The 24,668-nt window shown below is 38.6% G+C and overlaps 3 protein-coding genes and 1 long non-coding RNA gene across 12 annotated transcripts; 2 read left to right on the plus strand and 2 right to left on the minus strand.

Moving 5' to 3' along the window:
- Positions 1-687: 687 nt before the first annotated feature.
- Btbd9 (BTB (POZ) domain containing 9) lies at positions 688-5,418 on the plus strand. 2 transcript variants are annotated; one of them, XM_083055019.1, is made up of 10 exons: positions 688-1,572; positions 1,678-1,830; positions 1,941-2,139; positions 2,247-2,635; positions 2,720-2,857; positions 3,129-3,259; positions 3,344-3,472; positions 3,568-3,757; positions 3,847-4,026; positions 4,097-4,763. In XM_083055019.1, the coding sequence occupies exons 1-9, from the start codon at positions 1,258-1,260 to the stop codon at positions 4,012-4,014; spliced, it is 1,812 nt and encodes a 603-aa protein (XP_082911145.1). In that variant the 5' UTR covers positions 688-1,257; the 3' UTR covers positions 4,015-4,026; positions 4,097-4,763. The 2 variants fall into 2 exon arrangements, with proteins under 2 accessions (XP_082911145.1, XP_082911144.1); XM_083055018.1 differs by having other exon boundaries at positions 3,847-5,418.
- A 352-nt stretch (positions 5,419-5,770) lies between these two features.
- Positions 5,771-13,825, minus strand: LOC145945831 (putative RNA-binding protein Alsin2). 4 transcript variants are annotated; one of them, XM_083055024.1, is made up of 8 exons: positions 13,672-13,715; positions 13,343-13,437; positions 10,048-10,166; positions 9,770-9,889; positions 8,981-9,692; positions 8,395-8,493; positions 6,952-7,673; positions 5,771-6,270 (listed from the first exon to the last, which is right to left on the minus strand). In XM_083055024.1, exons 5-8 carry the CDS (start codon positions 9,044-9,046, stop codon positions 6,192-6,194), a joined length of 966 nt encoding a protein of 321 aa, XP_082911150.1. In that variant the 5' UTR covers positions 9,047-9,692; positions 9,770-9,889; positions 10,048-10,166; positions 13,343-13,437; positions 13,672-13,715; the 3' UTR covers positions 5,771-6,191. The 4 variants fall into 4 exon arrangements, with proteins under 4 accessions (XP_082911150.1, XP_082911148.1, XP_082911147.1 ...); XM_083055022.1 differs by having other exon boundaries at positions 9,770-10,166; XM_083055021.1 differs by having other exon boundaries at positions 8,981-10,166.
- Positions 13,826-15,357: 1,532 nt separating this feature from the next.
- On the plus strand, positions 15,358-21,636 carry Dysf (neuronal PAS domain protein dysfusion). Of its 5 annotated transcripts, none has more exons than XM_083055693.1 (9): positions 15,358-15,501; positions 15,944-16,125; positions 18,937-18,998; positions 19,117-19,224; positions 19,332-19,508; positions 19,590-19,774; positions 19,865-19,971; positions 20,142-20,295; positions 20,489-21,636. In XM_083055693.1, the coding sequence occupies exons 1-9, from the start codon at positions 15,491-15,493 to the stop codon at positions 21,540-21,542; spliced, it is 2,040 nt and encodes a 679-aa protein (XP_082911819.1). In that variant the 5' UTR covers positions 15,358-15,490; the 3' UTR covers positions 21,543-21,636. The 5 variants fall into 5 exon arrangements, with proteins under 5 accessions (XP_082911819.1, XP_082911820.1, XP_082911821.1 ...); XM_083055694.1 differs by having other exon boundaries at positions 19,135-19,224; XM_083055695.1 differs by having other exon boundaries at positions 15,949-16,125.
- LOC145946186 (uncharacterized) lies at positions 17,186-20,620 on the minus strand. The gene is made up of 4 exons (XR_014427017.1): positions 20,487-20,620; positions 20,096-20,331; positions 19,101-19,954; positions 17,186-18,578 (listed from the first exon to the last, which is right to left on the minus strand). It is a non-coding gene; the product is annotated as an uncharacterized LOC145946186 (long non-coding RNA).
- Positions 21,637-24,668: the final 3,032 nt, after the last annotated feature.

A 24,668-nucleotide genomic window follows, 5' to 3' on the forward strand; every position in this document is an offset into this window, starting at 1 on the left:
GGGCATCGCCGGCGACGTTCGGCGTCGCGCGCCGCAACCTCGCGCCTTGCAGCATCGTGCGTGACACTGTTTCCTCGTGTCAAGAGCTCTCCTCCACGGGGTCGTCTTTCCTCGTCGTCGTCGTCGACGGAAGCGCGCGAACCCTTTCAGCCGCGAATGACTCTAGCCGACCGCGAGGTGACGGTCCACGCTGTCGTTCCTCGTCGCGGGAAAGAATCGCTCTTCTTGCTCCGGCAGCATAATGCATACGGGGATTCGCGCCACTTGCTCGCCGCCGCTGCCTTCTCTACTTCCTGCTCCGTGGCGATGCACGCTGGTCGACGTTCCCTCTCCGACTGAGCGGACCGAGCCGAGCCGAGTCGAGTTGACAGCTGCGGCCCGCGACGCGGCGCTCGTGACGTCACTCGGAGGGCGCGTTTCCATGGCGCCGCGCGGTCACGTGACCGACGAGTCGCGACCTTACCGACACTCGTTGACGAGTAATTGCGATGAATTATTTTATTATATATATATATATGCAATCATTTTTATTCAAATATATATATATATATATAAATATATATACGAAGAGCCGATCTCTTGATGCATCACAGGATGATGAAATCGACGTTAATATGCGTTTGATTGTTTTCTAATTAGATGAAGAAATTTCTTCATTCGGAAATTATTTCTCTAGTACATCGGTCGATCCGCAAATGGCGCTGACTTCGGACGACGCCGGGATGATTGTGTACGTGACGTGCGGCCCTTCGGAGAGCCTTTGAAAAATTCAATAGTGTACGATGTTGAATCAGTGATGGTATCAATGACAACAAAACTGAGGATGGAAAGTGTCGGGATTTCGTTTTTACGCGTTCTACGAAAATAAACAAGAGATCCGGGAGGCGCGAAAGTCGCGATCGCTCGACGAGCGACGATATCTCGCGCAGAATCGGATAATTTTCGCGTGACACGCTCGTTTTTCTCGCCAATTTCGTCGATCAAGGTTGCTGCCGCGTTGCTCGATGCAGAGAAAACAAAGCTACCTTTCTTCCTTCGCATGGCTCTTGCAAAAACCCTAATCGTACTTTTCCTTGTCCACATATTCTTCTGAAGGAAAAAATTAACAAAGTGTCGATCATTCTGAAATCTCTACTCTCTCTCTCTTGTATAAACGCTCCGAATGACAAATTGCTAATGTTTTGACAGTCGAAACCCTTTGACTGTAGCGAGGAAGGATTTGAATGTAAACACAAGAACCGTACGCCAGAAGAGAATATGAGCTCGCATCACCATTTGAATTCATCGTCCGGTGAAATAGATCACATTCACGTCGTCTCCGAGGGCATCGGAAAGCTGTATCTGTCCGAGGAATTTTCGGATGTGAAGATAGTGGTGGCGGGACACAAGCTTCACAGCCACAAACTCGTTCTCGCCGCGCGTAGCGACTACTTTCGGGCGATGCTGAGTAGTGGTATGAAGGAATCTATACAAGATGAAATAGAACTGAAAGCCTCCTCGTTGCCTGCATTTAAAAGCTTGCTCAAGTATATTTACACCGGACGTATGTCTCTCGCCAATGAACGCGACGAGGTATATTATATATATATATAATTGCTTTTTTTCAAATTATATTGTTAAAGGATACACATCTGTCGATTGTCTATTTTCATCTCATTTTGATTCACTTTGTTACAGACGATACTCGATATTCTGGCATTAGCGCATATGTATGGATTTATGGACCTTGAAGCTGCTATATCAGATTATCTCAGAGAAATATTAAACATAAACAATATATGTTCGATTCTGGACACCGCACTTTTCTATCAGTTGGAATTTCTAAGTAGCGTTAGTATTATATATTCATTTTTACTCTTGAGCTATCTTGCGTAACACAAGATTTGTACGTACAATTAATATCTATAATATATAACAATTAATATAGGTTTTAATATCAGGTTTGCTTTGAATACATGGATAAATATGCATCCGAAGTTATTCAGCACGAGAGTTTCCGACACTTGAGGGCAACAACTTTAAGTGAATTAATCTCCAGGGATTCGTTCTACGCACCAGAAATAGACATTTTTTTAGCCGTAGACTTGTGGGTCAAAGCCAATCCCGAAGTAGCCAATTCTGATAGAAGTAAAGTTATAGGTAATTATTATATGCAAATATGAATATTTCTCGTATATTGAACAATAAATATTGGCAACACTTATATGAAATATATTTTTGTATATGATTAACTTTTATATTTGCAGCTCAATTAAGATTGACTCTGATTTCGGAAGTAGACCTCGTGACTGTCGTAAGATCAACCAACTTAATATCAGACAGCACGCTTGTAGACGTGTTAACCGTGCTGTATATAAAGTCCAAATCAGAACTACCCTACCGTGGTCGTAGGCTCGTCGACGAAAACATTGCCCATCCTATGCATGGTGCTCAAGTGTTACAGGGAGAAATGCGTAGCTATCTACTTAACGGAGATACTGACAACTATGACATGGAACGTGGTTATACGAGGCATACCATAAGCGACACGCAAGAACACGGAATTCTAATAAAACTGGGGACCCAATATATCATAAATCATGTGAAAATGTTACTATGGGATCGAGATATGCGCTCCTATTCTTATTACATAGAGGTATAAACACTTTATATGGCAGAGTTATAATGTAATCTCAACAAAGAGAGTTTATCCTGTTACTTATTATAATATTTGTTAAAGGCATCCGTGGATCAAAAGAATTGGGTCAAGCTTGTTGATTATACAGAGTATTTTTGTCGCAGTTGGCAGTATTTATATTTTCAACCAAGAGTAGTTCTTTATATTCGTATTGTAGGAACAAATAATACAGTTAATAAGGTGAGTTTTCTGAAAATATAGAAACATGACTCGTTTAGACTTTATTTTAATTATATAACTTAAGAAATATTTTTTAACATCATATCAAAAACATCATATTTATTTATTTATTATTTATTTATTTATTTTAATTGTATTATATGTGATAGAATTTAATGAAACTAATTTTATTTGAACCTTTGCATTAATAAAAACTTTAGTAGCTTTATTTTCTATATCTCTATTATAATAGTTTGGTATTTATTAAGCCGTTTGTTATTTTATTCAATAGGTTTTTCATGTAGTCAATTTTGAAGCATATTATACAAATCATACAGAGCAACTTTCCAAAGGTTTTATCGTACCAACACAAAATATTGCTATTACGAAAAAAAGTGCATGTGTCATCGAAGGTGTGAGCAGGTATGTAAAATTTACTGTACTTTAATGAAATCGCGCCTACCCAATATGTGTATTTATTTTTAAACTTTTTTCTCTTTTAATTAGGTCTCGTAATAATTTATTAAATGGAGATATAACTAATTATGATTGGGATAGTGGTTATACGTGTCATCAACTTGGATCTGGATCTATTATGGTGCAATTAGGCCAACCGTATATGATCGATTCTATGCGGTATTGATTTTTAAATACTTTCTTAAACAAACTTAATATTATAATGCGAAATAGTGTATTGAGGTATAAACGTTTCTGCAAATACTTTTGCACAGATTATTACTTTGGGATTGCGATAATCGCTCCTATTCGTACACCGTAGAAGTATCAGGCAATTCCTGGAACTGGATAACGGTGGCTGATAAAAGAAGGGAGTCATGTCGATCTTGGCAAACAATACACTTTTATCCACCCCGTCCAGTAGTTTTTATACGTGTAGTGGGGACTCACAATACTGCAAACGAGGTTTCTATATTATAATCAAATTCGACACGATTTTTCTATATAAGAGATATACATTTAACAAATAATTATTTTAAACGTTTTCATTTTAGGTGTTTCATTGTGTTCACTTTGAATGTCCAGCACAATTTGATGACAAATCTCCGAAATCGCCAACACAACAAGGGCATTCGTCGGCATCGTCGGAGGGTAGCAATGCTTTACCTCCCCCGCCTCCCGAAGTAGCTACGGAAGCAGTTCATATCGACAGCGATGAATAACTAAAGTAAAGAGTAAGTAATATAATAGCGGGAAAAAAAAAAAAAAAAAAAAACACAAATGACTCTATTGATGATTCTGTAGTTGCTGCTCTTGTTCTTCGAGCTAGAATTTGGATGATTCGTCGAATGATGACGTCGATAAAACTTTTAAGACTGTTCAGTAATAATCGTTGAATATCAGATCGTAATTAGTCATCTTGTTCCTTGTTTACGAATTCTACTTTTGTTTGTTCTTGTCTTTATTCTTCGATAGTCTAGGTATACATACGCACGGCAGCTGCCAATTTCATAATCACAGAGATATATAAATTAGTAGTCATATTTTATACAAATACTCGATAGTTTTGTAACGCTAGATTTTTTATTGTGATTTTGAGGTTTTTTATTATTTTTTTTTTTTACGATAAAAAGGGCTGTAATATTTAAAAGTGTATTGTTATTGAACGTGTGATGTTTTTTTATTTTGAAAATATAAATTTTTAATATAATGTGTAAATTGATTTCTTGATTTTTAAATATTATTTTAATTATTAATTATTGTAAAATTTACAAACTATACCGCATAATCATGTTCCTTATTTTAAATAATCATTTTTCTTTATTCAAATTATTATATAGTTCTGATTATAAGAATGTCAGTAAATAATTGACTTTATTATAATACTGCACTCATATATATGTAAATGTCTCTGCCAATTTTTATACAAGGTGCTAAACTTAATTTTTCCACACAAGTTTATATTTATTATATAATATATAATAATTTAATTTATTTTTTAGTGTAATATATAATTATATATATATATATATATATATATATATATGTTAGTTTATTAAATTATTTATCGTGCGAAAATCACAGAAGACTGTTATAACAATTGGATATACATATAATCGATTACAATCGATATTTATTTAAACAAACTTGTAAATTTAACGTCTTCTAAATTGTGATTGAAGATAAAGAGAGTTCTCCTACTTTCAGAGAACAAACGAATACTAAACGTGATTGAAAATTGGCAACTGTCACAAATTGTTTTGTATAGAAACTATTACTTACAATCTTGAATTTTATGTTACCGAATATTTTATATGAGCACGATTATCTATAATATCGACACTCTGTTAATATATGATGGTGTCTGGTTTTTCAGTATTTCTCATTGTATAAGAATCCTTTTGGTGAAAATTTTTATTGCGAAAAATTTAATCTTGTGTACATAAGATGTAAAACATTATTTTTCTAGTCTACATATGTTCAATGTAATATGTCTTAAGAGATTTCGAATGTATAATAAATTATATGAGAAGTTTAATTACTACGAGATTAATAAAATATTCTGGTATTTTAAAAAAACCTTGACTCATTAAACATTATTTTAAATCATCATTCTGAAATGCTTCTATTCGACAATCACATTTATATTTCATTTTATCTTCCATTGACGCGAGAATCAGAATATGCATATTTTAATACCCTCGAGAAATCAGAGTTGGAAGTTAATCCCGAATATGAATTCGCAGCTTATTTCAGTTTCATGTACTTTTTCTTGTCGAAATATATGTTTTCCTGTGAACTTTGATGATTTTTTCCTCAATTCTTATTCGGAAATATTCAAGAGACAATTTTCATTTTCTTCAAAAATCAAATATACATACATATATTTCCGAAACAGATATCTTTTTATTCTCTCTTTCATTTATTATTCTTTTAGGCAATTATTCATATCAGAAACGTTATACTTTGTGATCGGGATAGGACGAATAATATAACGTCATTATTTATATCATCACTATTATTACATATGCTCAGGTATTATGATAAACATATAACAACTGCCAATACGAATCATACTTAAGCTACATTCTTATTTACAATAGATTAAAACTATTTTAAAAGCCAAAATATAGAGACGATACATAGATTAGTATCTAAATTATAGTATCTAAATAAAGTTTAAGATAAGTTTTAATAAGACTAATTTCTGCATAAATAGTATCAATATCAATTGTGACGAGTAATGTACAAAGTTTACGTTAATACAGAGCATCACATTTGCTATAGACGACCCAGCGCAAAGTTTCGTACATACAAAGTGTTGTCACACATTATATGTACAAAAAGTGCGCGTATAGGGGAGAAAATAAATGATTGAGCATAACTTTTACACTGTCTCTTATCTCTTACGATCATTAGATCCACTGCGACGAGAACGAGATCGACGGCTGTTGCTACCACTGCGAGAACGTTTTGATCTGTAATAGAGCACATCGAAAACGTTTCGTTTATCTTATAAGAAACAAGATATTTTTTCTTTTCTATTAGTCTCGACACGTTATAATTAAATGCGGGCAATCTTCTCAAATTCTCTATGTAAATATAAACACTTTAAGTTCATAGCGCTTCACAATAATTAATTTTTTTATTCTTTACTATATGATTTTTATATTTATATGCTTTTCATATATCATTATATCATCATTTTATAAATTATTTTCGTGCCTCTTTTCTTATTATGAAATATGTTTAAGACTCCTGGGTCCTCGCCGTGGTCATGTTAGATTGTGACGTCAGAGGCGAGAAAGCATACGCTGAAAATTCTTAGCTGCCATTCTTTAAATGAAAAGATATTTCGATGAAACACTACTTCAGATGGCTTTAGCACACTTTTCAAATACCTCGAAAACTATTCTTCTCCCTTTTTAAGACTATCTCTAAAGCCATCTCAAGTGCTGTTATTATCTTTTTATTTCGAAACGACATCTAAGAATTTTTAGCGTGTGTTTTCTCTCACCTCTGACGTCACAATTCCAACATGGTCAAAGAGGAGCCAGGAGTCTCAAGTGACAAACATTTCTCTAGCTTTATATTTTCTTTATCTCTCAAAGAGGATTGATCTTGGATCAATAAATGAATAATAGTGATAATTGACATACCTTTTTCCACGACTGCGACTACGTGATCGTGACTTTCTCCTGTCCCTGTCTCTGCGCTCCCGATCGCGATCACGCTCACGATCGCGCTCGCGATCACGATCCCGATCGCGCTCGCGATCACGGTCACGGTCGCGCTCACGGTCGCGGTCACGGTCACGTTCGCGGTCTCTGTAGCCCAATCCTCCGCGGTTCCGGTCCCTATCGCGATCCTTGTCACGGTCTTCTCTGTCTCTGTCCCGTCTCCTGTCGATGGACTCGCGCTTTTCCTTACGCCTCTCCTCGACGGTCTTCTGCAGCTCGGCGAGCTTTTCGCGGATCTTGATGAAGCCGAGATGCAACTTTCCGCCGAAATGATCGGCCAATCGTCTATCGTTATCATGAATGCCAAGATAGGCGCTGCACACCTCGCATACTCTTAGCTTTTGCTGCTGATAACTTGAAGCCGGCATGCTGTTTCGATATTCTTGCTCCGCCTCGTTCTTCTTTTTACGCAACTCGTCGATCTCGCCCATCAGCTTCATCGATTCCTCGACAAAGCCTTCCTCGCCTAACTGTTCGGCCTTTGCTAATTTCTTACCGATCTCCTCGGCGAGCACGTGGACGTTGTTCGCCTTCGCCGCTACTTCCGCGCTCAGCTCCTCCTGCGTCTCCGCCAGTCGCTGCTTGGCCTGTTCCGTACGGCGATCGCAGTCGGCGATAAAATTTTGAAGGTGCTCCATCGCCTAGGGAACAATTTAAAAAAGACGCATTGAAATTTCAGTCACAATGGAACGAATAAAAACTTTTATTATCAATGCATCCGCCTTTGATTATAAAAAAACGCTATCAAATACAATATATTAGATTCATTATTCAAATTATGATGGAACAATATAGAATCATATTCAGCATCAAAACAAAACTACAAAAAATTTTTTTGCGTTTGAAATTTTTGTTTGTTAAATTAAAAGCTCCTGGCTTCTCGCCAACCATATTGAAATTGTGGCGTCAGAGGCGAGGAAACACACGCTAAAAATTTTTAGATGCCATTTCGAAATAAAAAGATATTTCGATGAAACAGCACTTCAGATGGCTTTAGCACATTCTTAAAATACCTCGAAAACTATTATTTTCCCTCTATAATTAATCAAAATGACTGTAATATGAGGCCCAGTCCGTCTAATCTCTGCACATGCGCAGTCATTCCGCATGACAAAGTTTGATATCATAATCATTTTACGGTTGTTGATTGACTGTCACGGGAAAAGAATAGTTTTTGAGGTATTTTAAGTGTGCTAAAGCCATATCTGAAATAGTGTTTCATCGAAATATAAATCTTTTCGTTTAAAAATGGCATCTAAGAATTTTCAGCGTCTGCTTTCTCGCCTCTGACGTCACAATCTAACATGGAGGATGCAGGACCCTTAAGTAATTATACCATAACTTTGTGTATAAAATACTCACATCAATGTCGTAAAAGTGATCCTTCTTCTTTTGCGCGGCCTCGTAGTCAGCCCGTAGGGCCAAGTCGTGAATCTGGGGGCATTCTCCCAGGTCCATGCGCTAGGATTTACACAAATCAGTCTGTATTAGATTACGGTCCCTTCCGATCGCGTTTACGGGTCTTATCGATTCTATGCGTATTATACGAGAGAGTTTAGACCCTTTTTCTTCCCAAGTTCGTTTTAACGAATATACTTGATAAGAATATATATAACGTACTTGGTCGCGATACCGCGACTGGAAATTAGCATGAATCGATAATCTATATAGGAGAGAGATAGAGATGATACATGACAAAAATTCTGAGAACTTATATCGCCTATATCCTTAGGATAAGACGGTTCCAATAGGTTTTTTTTTTTTTTTTAGTTTCTCTCATTTTACTGTGAACTCACACGGAGAGACGTCAGTTCGTCTTCCTGCACGAGCTAGGATAGAATATACAATAATGAAGCGATCCGATCAGTCAGTCGATCGCGTATATATAAAGTAGGAAATGCAGTTTTTTTTTTGTTTTACAGATAAATAGTTTATTGTTTTCACTTACAGGGTGGCAACAGTTCTCCGCCTGACACGAGAATGCGACGGCAATGAAGCTATAATCAGCACACATCTTTTAAGTTTTATAATGTTCATATGTTTTTTGTTTTCTACGAAAGAGAACTTACAGCCTATAATGGTTTAATATTACTATTTTACGTACGGCACACGAGAATCGTGTCTTACGTCTCTTATTGGCTGCTAAACGGATTTTTAGAAAAGAAACTGATTCAATACGTACACATCCAATGGTTGGTAGGAAATTTTTCTAATGGAACTGGCGCTTGTTGTACTAATCTCCACCTAATCACACGTCTCTCTGCGTCATGCCACCTCTCGCATTTTCTCTTGCCGACACGTTTGGGTGTTGCAAATTGCCAAATATATCGTCAAATATCGCGAAACGATCCCCGAAGAAACGATTCTTAATTCGACACGAGTTTACGTTTCATTAACACACATCCCATAATTAAAATCTACATCTCATTTAAAAAATCGATACGAATTTAGCGACTTTTTCAAGCGGATAAATCAACGTATAAGAATTAAGTAAACGAGTGAAAAAAAAAAAATCTTTGAGAGAGTAAACATGCGAGTGGGTTCTTGGCAATTCGCAAATCTTACTTACAGATCACTGCTTCATTTCCTGCACCCATTACTTCCACAGGATGATATATATTTTTCTCAACACACATTCTCAAAGTAAACTTCTCTCATTCCTACCTGCCGTAAACGGCATTATTAGTAAGAAGCGACATTAAGACATCGTCTCATGAATCAGCATGACGCTACTCACCGACTCACTGTTTACAGGCCTTTTCGGGGGGTCTGGGAATTTATTCATTCGGCATTACTCAGCCTCACCACCGTGTAGAAAAAATCGGTAGAGGGGCTGAAGTAAAGCCCGCCCGCCCGCCTTTACGTCTCGAATTAATATATATAGATATAGATATAGATATAGATATATAGATATGCATATATGTGTGTATGTATATCTAGTACTTGAATATTATGGTAAAAAGGTAATCAAATTGTAGGTGTAATACGTACGTCTTTTCGGTTTTCAGTACTTACAGTAACGCGCGTGTGAGAGTGACAAGTACAACACGGACATATGAGCGGACAATACTCGCAACAATATTGTACAATGGATCTGATTGGAATTGCTTTTTCCAGAGACTCTGGAAATAGAACTGTAGTTACGTTGACATTAGTGGATCTGCATATCAGTACACCTCTCGTTCGATCGATTTGCCGTTAGTATTTTTTTTTTGCATCTTTATTTTTTTTTTTTTCATTTTTTTTTTGCTCTTTTGCTCCCTCTCTCTAAATATCTCGTTTTCCATCTTAACGTTTCTCGTTATGGAAACTCTGTCGCGAGACCTTTGGGGTGTTTGCTATCTTTCACTGTTGCATTCGTTTCCCCCAACTCTTTACGTTCAAAGTCTTTTAATAAGTCTTGCTACGCGTCAAAAAGAGGAAGGAATAATTACATCGACTGCTTTAAACTCGCAATTAAATTTGATTTTAAATTAAATTACTTTATTTTATATTTTATCTGAAATCTGAATCTGAGGACAATTTAGGTTGATTGAAATTGAGATTAAAAAGGGAACCATCTTCTTTATTCAGGCTACGTACTTTAATATTTATGGAGGATCCAATTAAGATTTTATCTTGATTGAAAAGATAAATACAAGAGTCGCAGGCTTTGTGGAATTGATAGAAATATAAGAGATATCATTCACTCTCTGAGAGAAAAAATGTATTAATCAGAGATGATAAATCTGAGACGAAGTAAAGTAACAACTTTAAACTTTGTTATTTTTTTTTGTAGCAAAAGAACTGTTCCGTAAATTCAATAAGTATCTTCCGAGATCCTTCGATATCAATCAATGTCAGTGACAGGCTCTCGAAACCTACATAAGCACGGATACTTATGTAAATTCCAATATTTGCAGACGACATTGAGAACAACTAACTGATTAAAGATTAAAAGGCAACTCCCCTTAGAGCAAACGCTGGCACATTTCCCGAGTAAGAAAACTTTCCCACATAAGTAGCTGTCTGAGAGAAGAGCAAGGTAAGTCAAAACTTTCCGTGTCCGTCCGTATACAGATTATAACAAGTATATAGAACAACTTGAGACAGAGAATTGTGTATATATATATTGGAGCATCGATTTTGTTATAAAATTCAAAATCCAATGAAAGTAGTTCAGACAGCTACATAATATAGGAGAATGCCAGAGAAAGAGAGAGATAGCGAACACCCCTGTGACCAATTCGCACAAGATGACACTGAAATGCGCGAAGCAGTACTTGGAGCATGTTGCAGCTCGTATATAGCATTAAATTATATTGTCATTTGATCAAAAGTGTTGCTCGATCGACCGCGCATATATGCACAATATTATGCGATTACATCTTGGTCTATAAAAGCCACAATCTGTGGCCTCTTCCCCGATTTCGCTGTAAATGGGGGGTTGCAGTTTATTCCCTTAGTATATATATTTATGTTATAGATATATATATATATATATATATGTGGAGAGAAAAATTCACACACAACGCGTTCCTGAAACTAGAACAGACAAGACTATAATCTTGGCGGCTTGGAAGAGAAATGGAGACGCAGACTTGCCTTACATAAGGTATTTTATTACCTTTCCTCTTGCTATTTCCAAGCCGCGTCGAATACATTGACTGTTCTAGGCCCATAGATCTCGTATGTGTATAATATAATAAAAGAAATAAAAAAAAAACGCCTGCCCCATGTTGCACTTCGACGGTATCCAGTGTGAATTGATCGTAATCAATTCCTGAGGTACGTGTCGGTTATATTAAATAAGGTGACGCTTTCCTTTTCCGGACGCTTATTAAATAATTTCGCTTATTAAATTCTACAAAGGACGTGTTCTTATGAACTATGGATTCTTAACTTACTGAATACACACCATTTGGCACCGAGATGAAAAGAAAAAGCGGAATAATTGATAGTCTGGCGAATCAATCTCATGGATCTATCCATTCGACTATTCTAAATAACTTGTACAGCATTGAAATTTAACACTCTCGAGTTTTACTAGGATACATAGCGTTTCAACAATATACACAAATATATTTCGTCGAGTAATAAATCATAAAAATGGGTATATAAACGTTCTTCAGCTTCTACATCCGAAATGGCTAATTAATCTACGTATTTTCTACTTAATTTTAAATTAAGATACATCTCTGTACAGTGTAAAAATATATCATATATCGTGTAGTGTAGATGTGTAATGTGTGATGCGAGGCTAAACAAGTCAGTGTGCATCAGAGTCTATGATTGTGGCAGCAAAGTGTTATATTAAGAGAGAGAAATACTGATGCTTTTTATTATCAATTTAGTCGTTAAACTGACGCCGTTAAAATAGACTTTATCATGATGTAACTTCGTGGGCGACAAACGGTATATAGAAAAAAAAAATTGAGATGAGTTAGAGATGTAACAAATTGACGAGAGTAGATTTAAAGAGATTTTACAATTCAATTAAAATATACAGACACGATAAAAAAGTGCTGTACATAAAATTTAATACAATTCTTCATTTAAAAACTAACATTGTTAAAAAAAAATTTATTCTACTCAGTTTTTATTGCAATATAGAATAATCTGCCTACACTACATTGTGCATTAATTATTTTGCATTTGGGGATAATATAAAATCTGTTTGCATTAATATACATAGATTTTTTGGGGATAGCTGTTATACTTAATTAAGTATATATATGAGAAAGTAATCAAATCATTCGCAATAATCATTCAACTATTCACACATACTACTATTATACATACTATAAGAGAATTATTGTGGTTACACGATTCCATATGCCACACTCTCAATGCTAGTTTTATTGATGCTGTTATAATATAAACATTAAAATTAACTTCATTAATAAATATATAAAAGATTGTATAATTATATATCTATTTCTATTATTATATATTATTTATTTCATTTAATGAAGTATATTAATGTATATGAAAATCAAAGTCCTAGTAAAAAATCTCAAATCTGAAAGTAATTTTCTTTCTTTATGCTTCTCATATTTATATTATTGCATGATAATAATAATACTGTGTCAACGCAGAAAGATATCATACGAGCAACAAATCGTGCAACCAGTGAGAATCAATTTTGCAAAGTATATAAAAGGAATAAAATCAATTATAATCTTTACTCTCTTTTCTTCACTGCAATAAAAAATATCAAATAAAATTATACATATGTATTTAAGAGTATATACAGGGTGCATTATTCTGCGCATAGTGCCAATGGTGTGTCATTCGTGTTTGGAATTACTGCATCAAGAGATATACTCACTGTTGATGAGAGGATTTCATGGGGACAGCAGGCCAACAAAAAACTCTTGCAGACCTTCGAGTCGGAGTATTTCACTTGAAATTTGTTATTCTCACCTAGAAACACACAATCCAGATTAATGACATTTCAACAGCAAAGATACATGATATATATATATATATATATATATATATATATATATATATGCATGTATACATATACATGTACACAAGGTAGCGCTATTACAACAAACATGGCCGCGCTTGACCATCTTGCAATTATCAATTAAACTCGCACGAGGTACTCGCTCTACGGTCCCCGAAATAAGTCACATAAAATGGAATATGTACCATTTCGTCCGGTGCCCATTAACTGGTCGAGCATAGCTCGCATTTGATCGTGCGCCGTCATATTTCCGAAGGTGGGGTACAACCTCTCTGAACACACTGTCGAGGCACAGCCGAGTAAGCCGAGTTCCGCAGGCCGCACCGTCCGATGCACAGTTCGAGGTTCGACTGCTTCGAGTAATCGCTACGTCACGGCTTTATCGATTGCAGCGTCATCGCAAGCCGCGTTTCCACGAGAAGCGGCGACGTGACGTTTCATTGGTCGTTGGATGGTGACTTTTGGGGCACCACGGAAATTTCCTATCGAGCAGCCAATAGGATCACGCGACGAGGTTAGTGAAAGTAACCGCGAAATACGAATCTCCTAATTGGTCGTCCAACAGGGAATGACGTCACGGACGTGGTTCGTCGATCTTTCGAGCGGAGCGTCCGCCATTTTGTCGGTGGAGAAAGAGCCAGGAAATTTTTTAATCGTCGTAAATGTTACGAAATCGATAACGATATCTTCGACTCTTAAGTAAAGTAAGTTTTGTTGTTTATAACAAGAGTTAAAATATTTTATCTTCCTGACATATAAAATATGTAAAATAAATATTTATTTTGAAAAAACGAGCATTTTTTATGTATTTATATATTATGCAAAATTTATTATCACAATTATGTATTAAATGAGTTTATGAATCTTTCAAAGCTTGATAATTATCAATAGGAAAGAGAAGAGAAAAAAAGAGAGAAAGAGAGAGCGAGAGAGAAAGAGAGAGAGAGAGAGAGAGAGAGAGTACCAGGATTTATGCCGACAAAGTTCCAACGGTATTTAAACCAGGGGGTGCTCGGTGGCTTCCACTCGCTAGAGTGCAATGACCGGCGGCCTCGAGAGGTTTTAGATCTATTATTATATATATCCATGTATACACAATATTCCTGCACGTTCAATCCATATTTCTATAACCATCATCACCATAACATTATCAAAAATGCAATTTTTTTAAAAATATTGTATCAACATTTTCCTAATATAATTATTGCACCCATAAAATCAAGGGTTAAAAGTATTAGAGAAATACTCTTCCATATCTTATCTTTAATAATATTTTTTAATTAGAGATTAATTAAAATAATATTTAATATAATAAATTAATACATTTGTTATTTTTTTACAACAGGCGATTCTTAATAACAGACAACCGACGTGCATCATCCTTTTGTCGGTTGACCAAATATCTGGACCTCGATTGGCGGTCGAATTGCATAATAGCTCCCGAAAATTTCTCAAGTCAAGCCAAGCCGAGCCACGCGATAGTCGCGAACCGCGCGCAGAAACCGCATATACAGAGGAGAGAAAGAGAGAGACCAATGCAACCGGTAGCGGAGGTGGTGGCGATGATGGTGGCGGTGGTAGAGAGACCAGGACTCGGCACTCTCGATCGTGACCTAAGAGCGAGCGAGTGAATACAGCGAACAAACGTAAAAGCGAGCTCGAGAGTTCAACCGATGCGGGGGAGAGAAGGAGGAGAAGGAAAGACCTCGGTAAAAGCGAGCGGGAGCGAGAGGGAGAGAGGCGGCGAAGACCAAGTTAGTAGTAGGTGGACGATGAAGGTGGTGATGGTGGTGAAGCCAGGAGGAGAAGAGGGTGGTGGTGGCGATGTTGGTGGTGGTAGGAGAACCAGCCTCCGCCAGTCCATCCACGTGTTCAGTGTAGTAGCGCGTTATGACCCGGATGTTAGATCGTAGCCGCAGTTTCGCGAGTACCTGCCGACCCGGATGTCCTCCCGCTCGCTGTCCACCGGTGATAGACCACTGATGTCTTCCTGGCCACCGAAATATGTTCAATCGGTAAGTTACAGCCGTGGAACCAGCATCCTAACTCCCTGTTATCCTCCGTTAAAATTGTCATCCATGTACTTTGGCGAGGACCACCCGCTTCGAATACACAAAATGCGTCGCGTTAAAGAATCATCCCGAAGAATCGACTGACAAAAGCTATAGTATGACTAGGAGAGACAAGTTCGATCGAATGGAGAACCTCTTGTCGATCATTATTGATGGTCCTTTTCGCGCCGATTCGGGGGTGAGTTTACTCTTTCACGATCGTCTAGGTACATAGCGGGTATCTCGAAGGATATACTAGTGTTTCTCGCCAAAGTACGAGATGTCATAGTACCGAATGTGGATTTAGTGGGTGCTACCAGCGATTTTTCGCGCGCAAAATCGTCACGCACGTGTCGTACACGCGCGTGCAGCGGCAAATGACGGTAACGTCAGCGTGTGTTTGAAGGATAGATGCGAGCAAGTCTACGAAAGGCGCCAGCAAACTACGAAGGGACCTGATAAACGCCGAAATCGCGAATCTACGTGACTTGCTGCCGTTGCCGCCCTCGACACGCCAGAGGCTTTCCCAGCTGCAGCTTATGGCCTTGGTCTGCGTGTTCCTGCGAAAAGCCAATTACTTTCAGCAAGGTACGTGAACGGCAAACTTGCATGCGACTTTAAATCTTAAAGCTCTCTCTCTCTCTCTCTCTCTCTCTCTATGTGTGTGTATATTTGTTGCGAACAAATTTCCCCTGCGAGCTAGAAATCTTCGTGAGAAAGTAGTCGTTCAAAAATTCAATTTGGGATGTCAAAAATGTGAAATACGATGTTTACGCTGCCGAGAGTTTCCAAAGTTTTCTCAGCTATAAATATAAAAACTTTGCGGCGGGTTGAAATATTACTAGCTACAGTTGTTGAATATTATGCATAATTTTCTTACTTATATACAACGCGTAAAAAGAAAGATAATAAATCATTAATATTATACAACAGCTGCAAGAGATAGTTTAGTATAGTTATTTAGAGAACGATTAAGTCTCTCGAAAATTCTCGATTCGAATTGTTCGGGCATATATATGATAATGTTGAGGAAACTGTCTAACGCGCGATATGATGTACACGCATATAAGTGCGTTCCGCCGTATTACAACTTGTTGCTCCATAAAATGAAGAATGACGATAGGCGATAAAGCGAGTCCATCGCGGTATATCGCGATTACTATATCTTTACTGTAATTCATATCCATCGGCCCCGAGACTTCAATGCCGGCAAGCGCGCGCTCGTGCCGTGCAATTTCACCGCGTCTGTCTGTACTCTGATATTTCAGAGAGCGCATTGGTACTGTGCTATACGTAATGATTGGGACACATTGTATAGACCGCAGTAAAGTACATCCAAGAGCCAAATTAGCATTACTCGATATTGTAGCATAGGAATATTATACAACAATTTTCTGCGATAATTAAAAATACTTTTGAGTCTCTTCTCAGCACAGAAATATCCCAAGTAGCAAATTGACGTCATTAAACGTCAAAACGACGTCATTTGACATTAAAATGACTGCTTGCTTGCTACCTGGGATAATTAGACAAGTCAAATAATAAACGCAATGAACTTTGTGATCATTAATAACAATCTGCTTTTTTTGTTAAAAAATTATATGATTTAAATTTATTAAAATTATATGCAGTCGTGAGGAAATCTTGTTTGAGTTACCTTAATAATGCGATGGGTGAAAGAGAGAGAGGGAGGAAAGGAGGCAGATAAAACGTACTGTTGGCACATGATTACAAAAGAAAGCATCGTTGTTACTAAATATATCACGGAAGTTTCGAGAATTTCTACGATAAAAATGAGAAACGAGATTACAATTTTTTATTTTATCGATACTTAAATATTAACAGTTTGACCTACAAATATTGTCAGCACGTTTGTAATGCTTTATTCGATTTTTTCGGTCTATTGCTTTGTATAGTAATAGAGTATAAAGTCTGTAAAAAAGACAAAGATTGCAAAATGCCCCATCTTCGATAAATTTTTTTATTTCGCCCGATATAAAGAACATTCAAGAATTTCTTACTGACAAGAATTGATATCATTAATTAAACGCTTTGGAAAATCCGAATCTTCCCCGCGTTTTCGAGATTTCTGCTCGCTTCATCGTCGTAATCCGCGTTCAAACAATCCGCGCGAAGCAGAATTTCTATTCGGTCGCGGGAGTCTGTCAGGTACAACCCAGGACTGTGAGGGCTTCTCTCGTAGATACCGAGAGAAAGAGAAAGACGGCGGGGAAAACGCGGTAAACCCGGTGGGTACCGACAACGAGAGAGGAGAGAGATCCGCAAGAGAGCGAGAGGAGAGGAGAGGAGAGGAGAGGCGAGGCGAAGCGAGTCGAGCCGAGCGCAAAGCAAAGCGAGGCGAAGCTGCGATGTAAGAAGGCAAGATCGGGCCGGCGCGCGTTCAAACTCAGCGGAGTCTAAGCGCGAGTTCCGGGTGATCCGCTGACCTGTCGGCCTTTGCAACAACACTCTCACGCTCCTGTAACCCACACTCCTCCCCCTTCTCTCTCTCTTTGTCTCTTTCGCTCTCTCTGTAGTTTCTTCTCTTTGCCGCCCGCCTCGGCCTCCCTTCCTCACTCTCTCTCTCTCTCTCTCTCTCTCGCGTTCTTCTCCTCTTTCCTCTCCCCGTCTCTCCCTATCCACCCCCTTTCTAGCTGTCTCTCTCTTTCTCTCTCTTTCTCCCGCTCATTGTCTCGCGCTGTATATCGGATACTATGGTCCCATGTAGCGCCGTTAGTAAACGCTGCCGTGCTGCATTAGCATACGCTTTTTTCCTTACCCTTCTCCTTCCTCCTTTCCTTCGCGGGTACATATCTCTTTCCCCTTTACTTTTTCGAGGAACCCCCGAGCGAGAAGGGTGGCGAGCGCGCGAAAAAGCACGAGATTGAAATGGGTATCTGTCTCTCTCTCTCTCTCTCTTTCTTTTTCTCTCTCTCTCGAGCCTCTCCGTTGGAAGATCGCGAGCGATTAAGGTCCGAGACACAATGAAACGTAAGAAGAACAGCATGTGAGGAATCAATACTCTGGTATCTCGGTCACATCTGCAAAATACGAATTATATTTTAGGATATCGATCGGACGTGAAATGCGACTGAAAACAGCTTTTTTTATAGTCGCGATAGACCGTCCGGCGTTATCGAATGCGTTCGCACGTTTTTTTTTTACGTTGCGTAAAATAAAAATAAAAGTAACGATTCGCGTCTATCAACGCTTTTGCAGTAAACCCACATTAAAAGTATCGATAACGATTTATCTTTTTCTTCGGCAGATAATACACATTATATTGTTTTTTTTATAAAACAAAAAAATTATGCCAACAACGAAACACGATATTATAATTTTTTTTAATTTTTTTTATATGTTTGATTTTTTAGATACTTTGATCTTTTTATTTTTCAGCGCTGAAAAACTACCCGTCCGAGTCCTCGAACATTCCAACACCCAACATAGGCTTCTCAAAAGTAATTTTGTTTTCAGTTTGCTTATACTAATTTATTTCTAATTATTTTTTTTTCTTTTTTTTCGACACCGTTATATCTTTATATTTGTCTCGTATTTATTACCTTTCGGGATCCACAGTCCGTGCATCTTTTCCAGGCGATGTCCGGCTTTATCATGATGATGACGCAGCAGGGAAAATTGTTGTACATATCGGAAAATGCAGCGGATTATCTCGGGCATTCCATGGTAAAGTAATTTCGTTAATGATGTAATTCATCCCGGATAAAGGCGACATATTCTCGAGAGATTTTATTCGCTGCGACACGAATCTCGATAAGATGAAAGACTTTCAGGAGGATCTACTCATCCACGGGGACAGCGTGTACGACGTGATCGACAAGCAGGATCATATAGTCGTGCAGAATCAATTATCCAGAAACAGTCCGATTCCAAGTGACAGGAGGCTGTTTATCTGTCGAATCAACGTGTCGAGAAATTCTCGCAGGCAGCTAAGATTCGGCGATCAAAAGGTGATTAAAGTAACCGCCGATTTTTTTCGATTACGTTATCCATCTTTCGCGGATATCCGCATTATTCGCTTCTCGCAACAGGTAGTCCTCGTAGAGGGTCACTTCCTGCCGTTCGTGCCCGTTTGCAACCGCAACGAGTTCGTCTTCCTGGCCTCCTGCACCCCGGTGGTCTTGCCGGAGACTCGAGAGAGCATCGTCCAGGGCGCAACTAATATCTTTACCACGATTCACTCGATGGACATGAAGTATCTGCATATCGATAAAACGTAACGTTTAATATCGGCATTAATATGAGAAATTATTAATATAAGAAAATTAGCTTTGTTTTTTCTCAAAAAACTTGTCCTTTTTTGCAGCGCGGAAAGTCATCTGGAATACACTCGCGCCGAATTGCTCAACGTATCCTGGTACAATCTGCTTCATTGGGACTCCATAAGGACGGCTTACTGCAAACATCAAACCGGTATGTGTTAAAAAAAAATTTCTTTGACAATAGAACGATAAAAAAATTTTTTTATTTGTTCTATTACAAAGAAAATTCTTTATAAGAAATTGCAATAATATGCTTGAAATAAATACTTTATTACTTTTTCTATAAATTAATTTTGTTCCATTTATGATTCACGATTTTAGTTATTCAGTCCGATCAAGAGCGATCTACTACCGCTCTCCTGAAGCTGCAGAGCCGCTCTGGGAGGTGGTTCTGGGTACATTGCGTGCTGCAGGTCAAGGATACCTCCGATGAGTGCCAGCATCCTATCATTGTTTGCACGAATCAAGTGCTCACGTATGTTTATGGTTGTTTGTGTACAATCATCTCTTACTAATAATATGTATAAAATTATCTCTTTACTAAATTACTAAATTTAATATCAAATTAATTAATTAATAATTTAATTTACGTAATGTATTATTTGAATTATATCATACATACACACAGATACATAAATACATGCATGCACAAGTATAAATAATTACAGAGACAAGGAGGCGGAAGTAATGCGCTCCAGTTCGTGGCTGTACCAGTATTCCTCTCAGACGAAATTCACCTACGGACTCTGCCCCGGAGGTCAAGGTCGCGGCATTACTTATCCTTCCGCGGGACAAGCTGCTAATCAAAGCCAAGAATACATTCGGACGTATTCCAACGATACTGACACCCAGCACTCGCCGTCCCTTCGTCCGGACCGGACCGAAACGGAGTCGCACATCGCCCCGAAGAGCGCACAGCCGATGGATTATCCCGGCAGGCGACTCTTGCGAGACGACACGGAGCCGGTAGACATGTCGATAAGCAGCGCGGACCAGCACGAGGGTAGAAGCGTGCAGGCTGTGGTCGCCGATCATCATCATCATCAGCAGCAGCACACTCTGGACGATCCGGTCAGGTACCATCACAAGCAGTACCACAAGAGCTCGCTGCATCTGGCCGGCTATCGGGCCAAGTTCGTGCAGTGTCACGGTGGACAATACGCCGGCGGCGGCTGCGCGGACGTGCTGTCGATGCCCGGTACCAAGTATTACCTTACCGACCTCGACCGGGACTACTGCTGCGGTCCGGAACGCAGCAGCGGCCTGCACGGCAAGCGTCCGTCGACGAAGGCGCTGATTGCACCACCAACACCGTCTCTGACGGCCGAATCGGCGGTGCCGCCGCCACCGGACACCGTCTCCCTGGAGAACTGGGGCGCCAGCCCGGCCTGGTCGGACGCGCTGCAGAGGGTGCCGGACATGGTGCACCAGGAACTCAGCCCGTACATCACCACGCCGACCACCCCGGTCAACACGCCCGATTCAGACACCCTCGGGCACTCGGAGGCGCCCATCTTCAACTTTGACTGGGCCGGCACCGAGCAGCACGTGCCCAACCTGAAGATCACCTTCCACCGCGGCAGCGTCGCGACCACAACTTCCAATCATCCCGTCGTCCAGCCTAGGAAGCCGCATCAGGACACGGTGCAACCCATTACGCTACAGTTACCACGTAGAAAGGGACAATCTGCGGAGAACGATAGCAAGGACTTCTCGAAATGAGCGAAGGGTAGAGGGGACGTAGTGTAAAAGCTTACTAGAGAATGTCGAAGGTACCTATTAGCTTCTTAATAAAATAAAAAATTTATGTAAGAATCTAGAGAAGAAATTAGAAAAAAGATTAAGTATAGGGCTGATCTAAAGGGGTCCAAGTCGAGAGGATCGAATGCGAACACAAAAGAGGTGTTCACATACAGTGTCATACTCTCTTTCTCTCTTTCTCTTTAACACATAAGTTTTGTCACAGACAACGGAGTATATTCTTCCAAATTCTCTATCGGTATCGCGTTACACAATTTTCTACACGCTCGCGTTCGTCTCTTTTGTTTCTTTTCTTATTTTTTTTTTTAAATCTTCACCACTGTCTCTTTGGCGTCTTATACAGTTTACTCTCGAATCGTAAATTCTTCATTAATATAAAACACGTATATAAACATAGACTGATTACATCGGTGTTTACAATAATCTACGATTAAAAAAAGGTCGTACATCGTTTCGTTTATCTCCGGTATACGCTTGTATGCGAGAACATTTGTTTTTTGAGATAAATAGCACGCATCGTACGCGTATATATATATATCGTATATATTCCAAGTGTATATATATATATATATATATATATATATATATATATATATATATAACTATATGTATGAGTGTGCAGTGTCGTAAGAGGGTACCCAGGTACATGCGCTATATGTGTTTAAGATTTCCTTTGAAAAATACCTAAATCTCTTACATTTTAACACACGATCGTGAAATATATTCGCTTTGTACATTTTAACGCATTTTCGACGAAGGAAAGTTTTCTTTTTTTTTTTTTCTTCTTTTCTTTGCGCAACGTGTATGTTGTGTGTCACATTACGTCTCGACGTGATACTACGGAAATACGTAAATAAAGAAGAGAGGCAGTTAATCATCGTAACGTAGTACGTAGCAGTTTTCGCCAGCAGTTCTCGTTCTGCGCCGTATTTTATTAAAACAATTATCGACATTTTAATCGGAGGTCCAAGACGGAGCTCAGAGACATCAACATGTGCGATCTGTTAACTTATAATCGCGACATTTTTTATAACAAATATCGTAATTAATATTGCGCGAAGCCAAAATTTGAAAATATGCGCTCCGCTATTGAAATAAATAATTAAAAAGTTTATTACGCAAGAGCATAGATCAGTGAACGCTTTTTTGTACACTTGAGGACTTTTCTTTCGACATTTCTCGATAGAAGACAGACTGTATTAGAACGTATCCTCAAGCTGTCACGTCGTTTCTGACTCCTCGAGGAACGCGAATTCTTATGTAACAAGACAACACACTTTATACTCGCACTCCTTATTTAACATAGTAAGTTCTTGCCATGCTAAAAATTGCCATATTAATAATCTTACACTTTAGCATTTACTTTCCGAGGAATGTGTAATAAATATTCTAATGTAATTTGTACCGCGCGAAAAGGAAAATGAATCCTATTTTTTAGATAAGATTCTCTCTCAACCATTTGATTACAATACTCCTCAAAAGGTATATAATAATCGACGATCCTCTTGATAAAATCCCAAACTCCTATAGGGTATAAATTGCGATTTTTTTTTTTTTTTTTTTTTATTCAAACTGCGTTAAAATGTCGGAGGTATATGAATGTGTCGCGCGAATTCTATATATCAATTACAACCCCTTCGAATTACCATGATGATTTTCCTCAGGTCGTAGACCTTAGTTTCAGCGCTCTCGGACTTAGATATGCGTTATATAAGCCTAACGAAAAAAATATGCGATCTATTTCGATATAATGTATCGCTTCCGCGCGCTCATCACATTTCAGTTGCGTTGTTTTTTATCGTTTCTTGCGTTTTTTTTTAGATTCGCGGGAGGCAATTGTTATACATCACACGATCGAGATCGAATCGCGCGCGCGGAGAATCAACTATAAAGGTAAAAAAATATCACCGCGAATCACCTACTCTCGCTACTCATTTTTTTTCTCCTCCCCCATATATGCTCGGCGACGTACTGAAAAAATGCCGGGAAACGCGAGAAATTATGCAGATACACGTCTTCTTGGAGTGTTTCGTCCTCGCGTGAGACACGTTTGCTCTTTCGCTAAAGATACACAACGAATGATAATTGCTTGTACATCTCGATTATATATTATCAGACATCTCTTTTCTTTTTCTTCGACCCCAGGTAGCAAGTGTACGTCATCTTGACGTCCAATGACGTCATAAACGTCATTTTGACGTTTAATGACGTTAGTTTGCTACTTGGAACATCTATGAGAGGAAGAATGCTTTTAAATTCGTTATCATTATTAAGAGACACTTTGGCGTCGTTCGTTTTTTTTTAATTTGTCGCACACATTGGAAAAAAGAGAAGTCGTGTATGGTTTATCGGTGCAATCGCTCACGTAATCAGCCTTTATTTAAATCGAGATCAGCGCAAATCCTCGTATCAAAAGTACTCGAATAATGAATCGAAATCATACGTCGGTTAATTACGTCCTCGATTAATTACGTAACTTGCGACACGTAACCGTGTCATCTCGCGTCCATAATCCCGATGTACCCAGGTTCATTCGTGATTAACGTTATACCGGATGTAAATTACATCATCGAGTTTCATTCTTGCATCCGAGATACGCATATATATATATATATACCGGGTGGGGTGTAAACTCTCTCTCGCATCTCTCGGATTTATTATACGCAGAATGAGGAGAGATTTTCAAAGGACGCGCACCCGTTTCGTTAGATGCGTATCTCCCTCACGAGTACTTTTTCGCGACACTGCACCGTGTGTATATGTGTAATGTTGATCGCGCGCGAGAGAGTGCGTGTTTAGTGTGCGTGGGTATTTTGTACAAAGGTACAAACGCACGCGTGCCGACGCGTACATAGGAACGTCGCTTGAGCAGGAGCGATTATATTTTTCTCGCTTCGTATGAGTAGCCAAGGATATACGCAAAGTTGTCGATGAGATGAGAAAATATTTGCACAGATTCCCGAGATATTTTCAGCAAATGGCGATACATCCCACTATAGCAAACTGACGTCATTAAACGTCAAAATGACGTCATTTTGCCGTCATACGACGTCAAGGTGACGTACGCTTGCTACCTGGGATTTTTCG

This window comes from Prenolepis imparis, unplaced genomic scaffold (genome assembly GCF_030444845.1).
Source record: "Prenolepis imparis isolate NDT839.2.m4 unplaced genomic scaffold, iyPreImpa1.0 SCAF_15, whole genome shotgun sequence".
Taxonomy (NCBI): domain Eukaryota; kingdom Metazoa; phylum Arthropoda; class Insecta; order Hymenoptera; family Formicidae; genus Prenolepis; species Prenolepis imparis.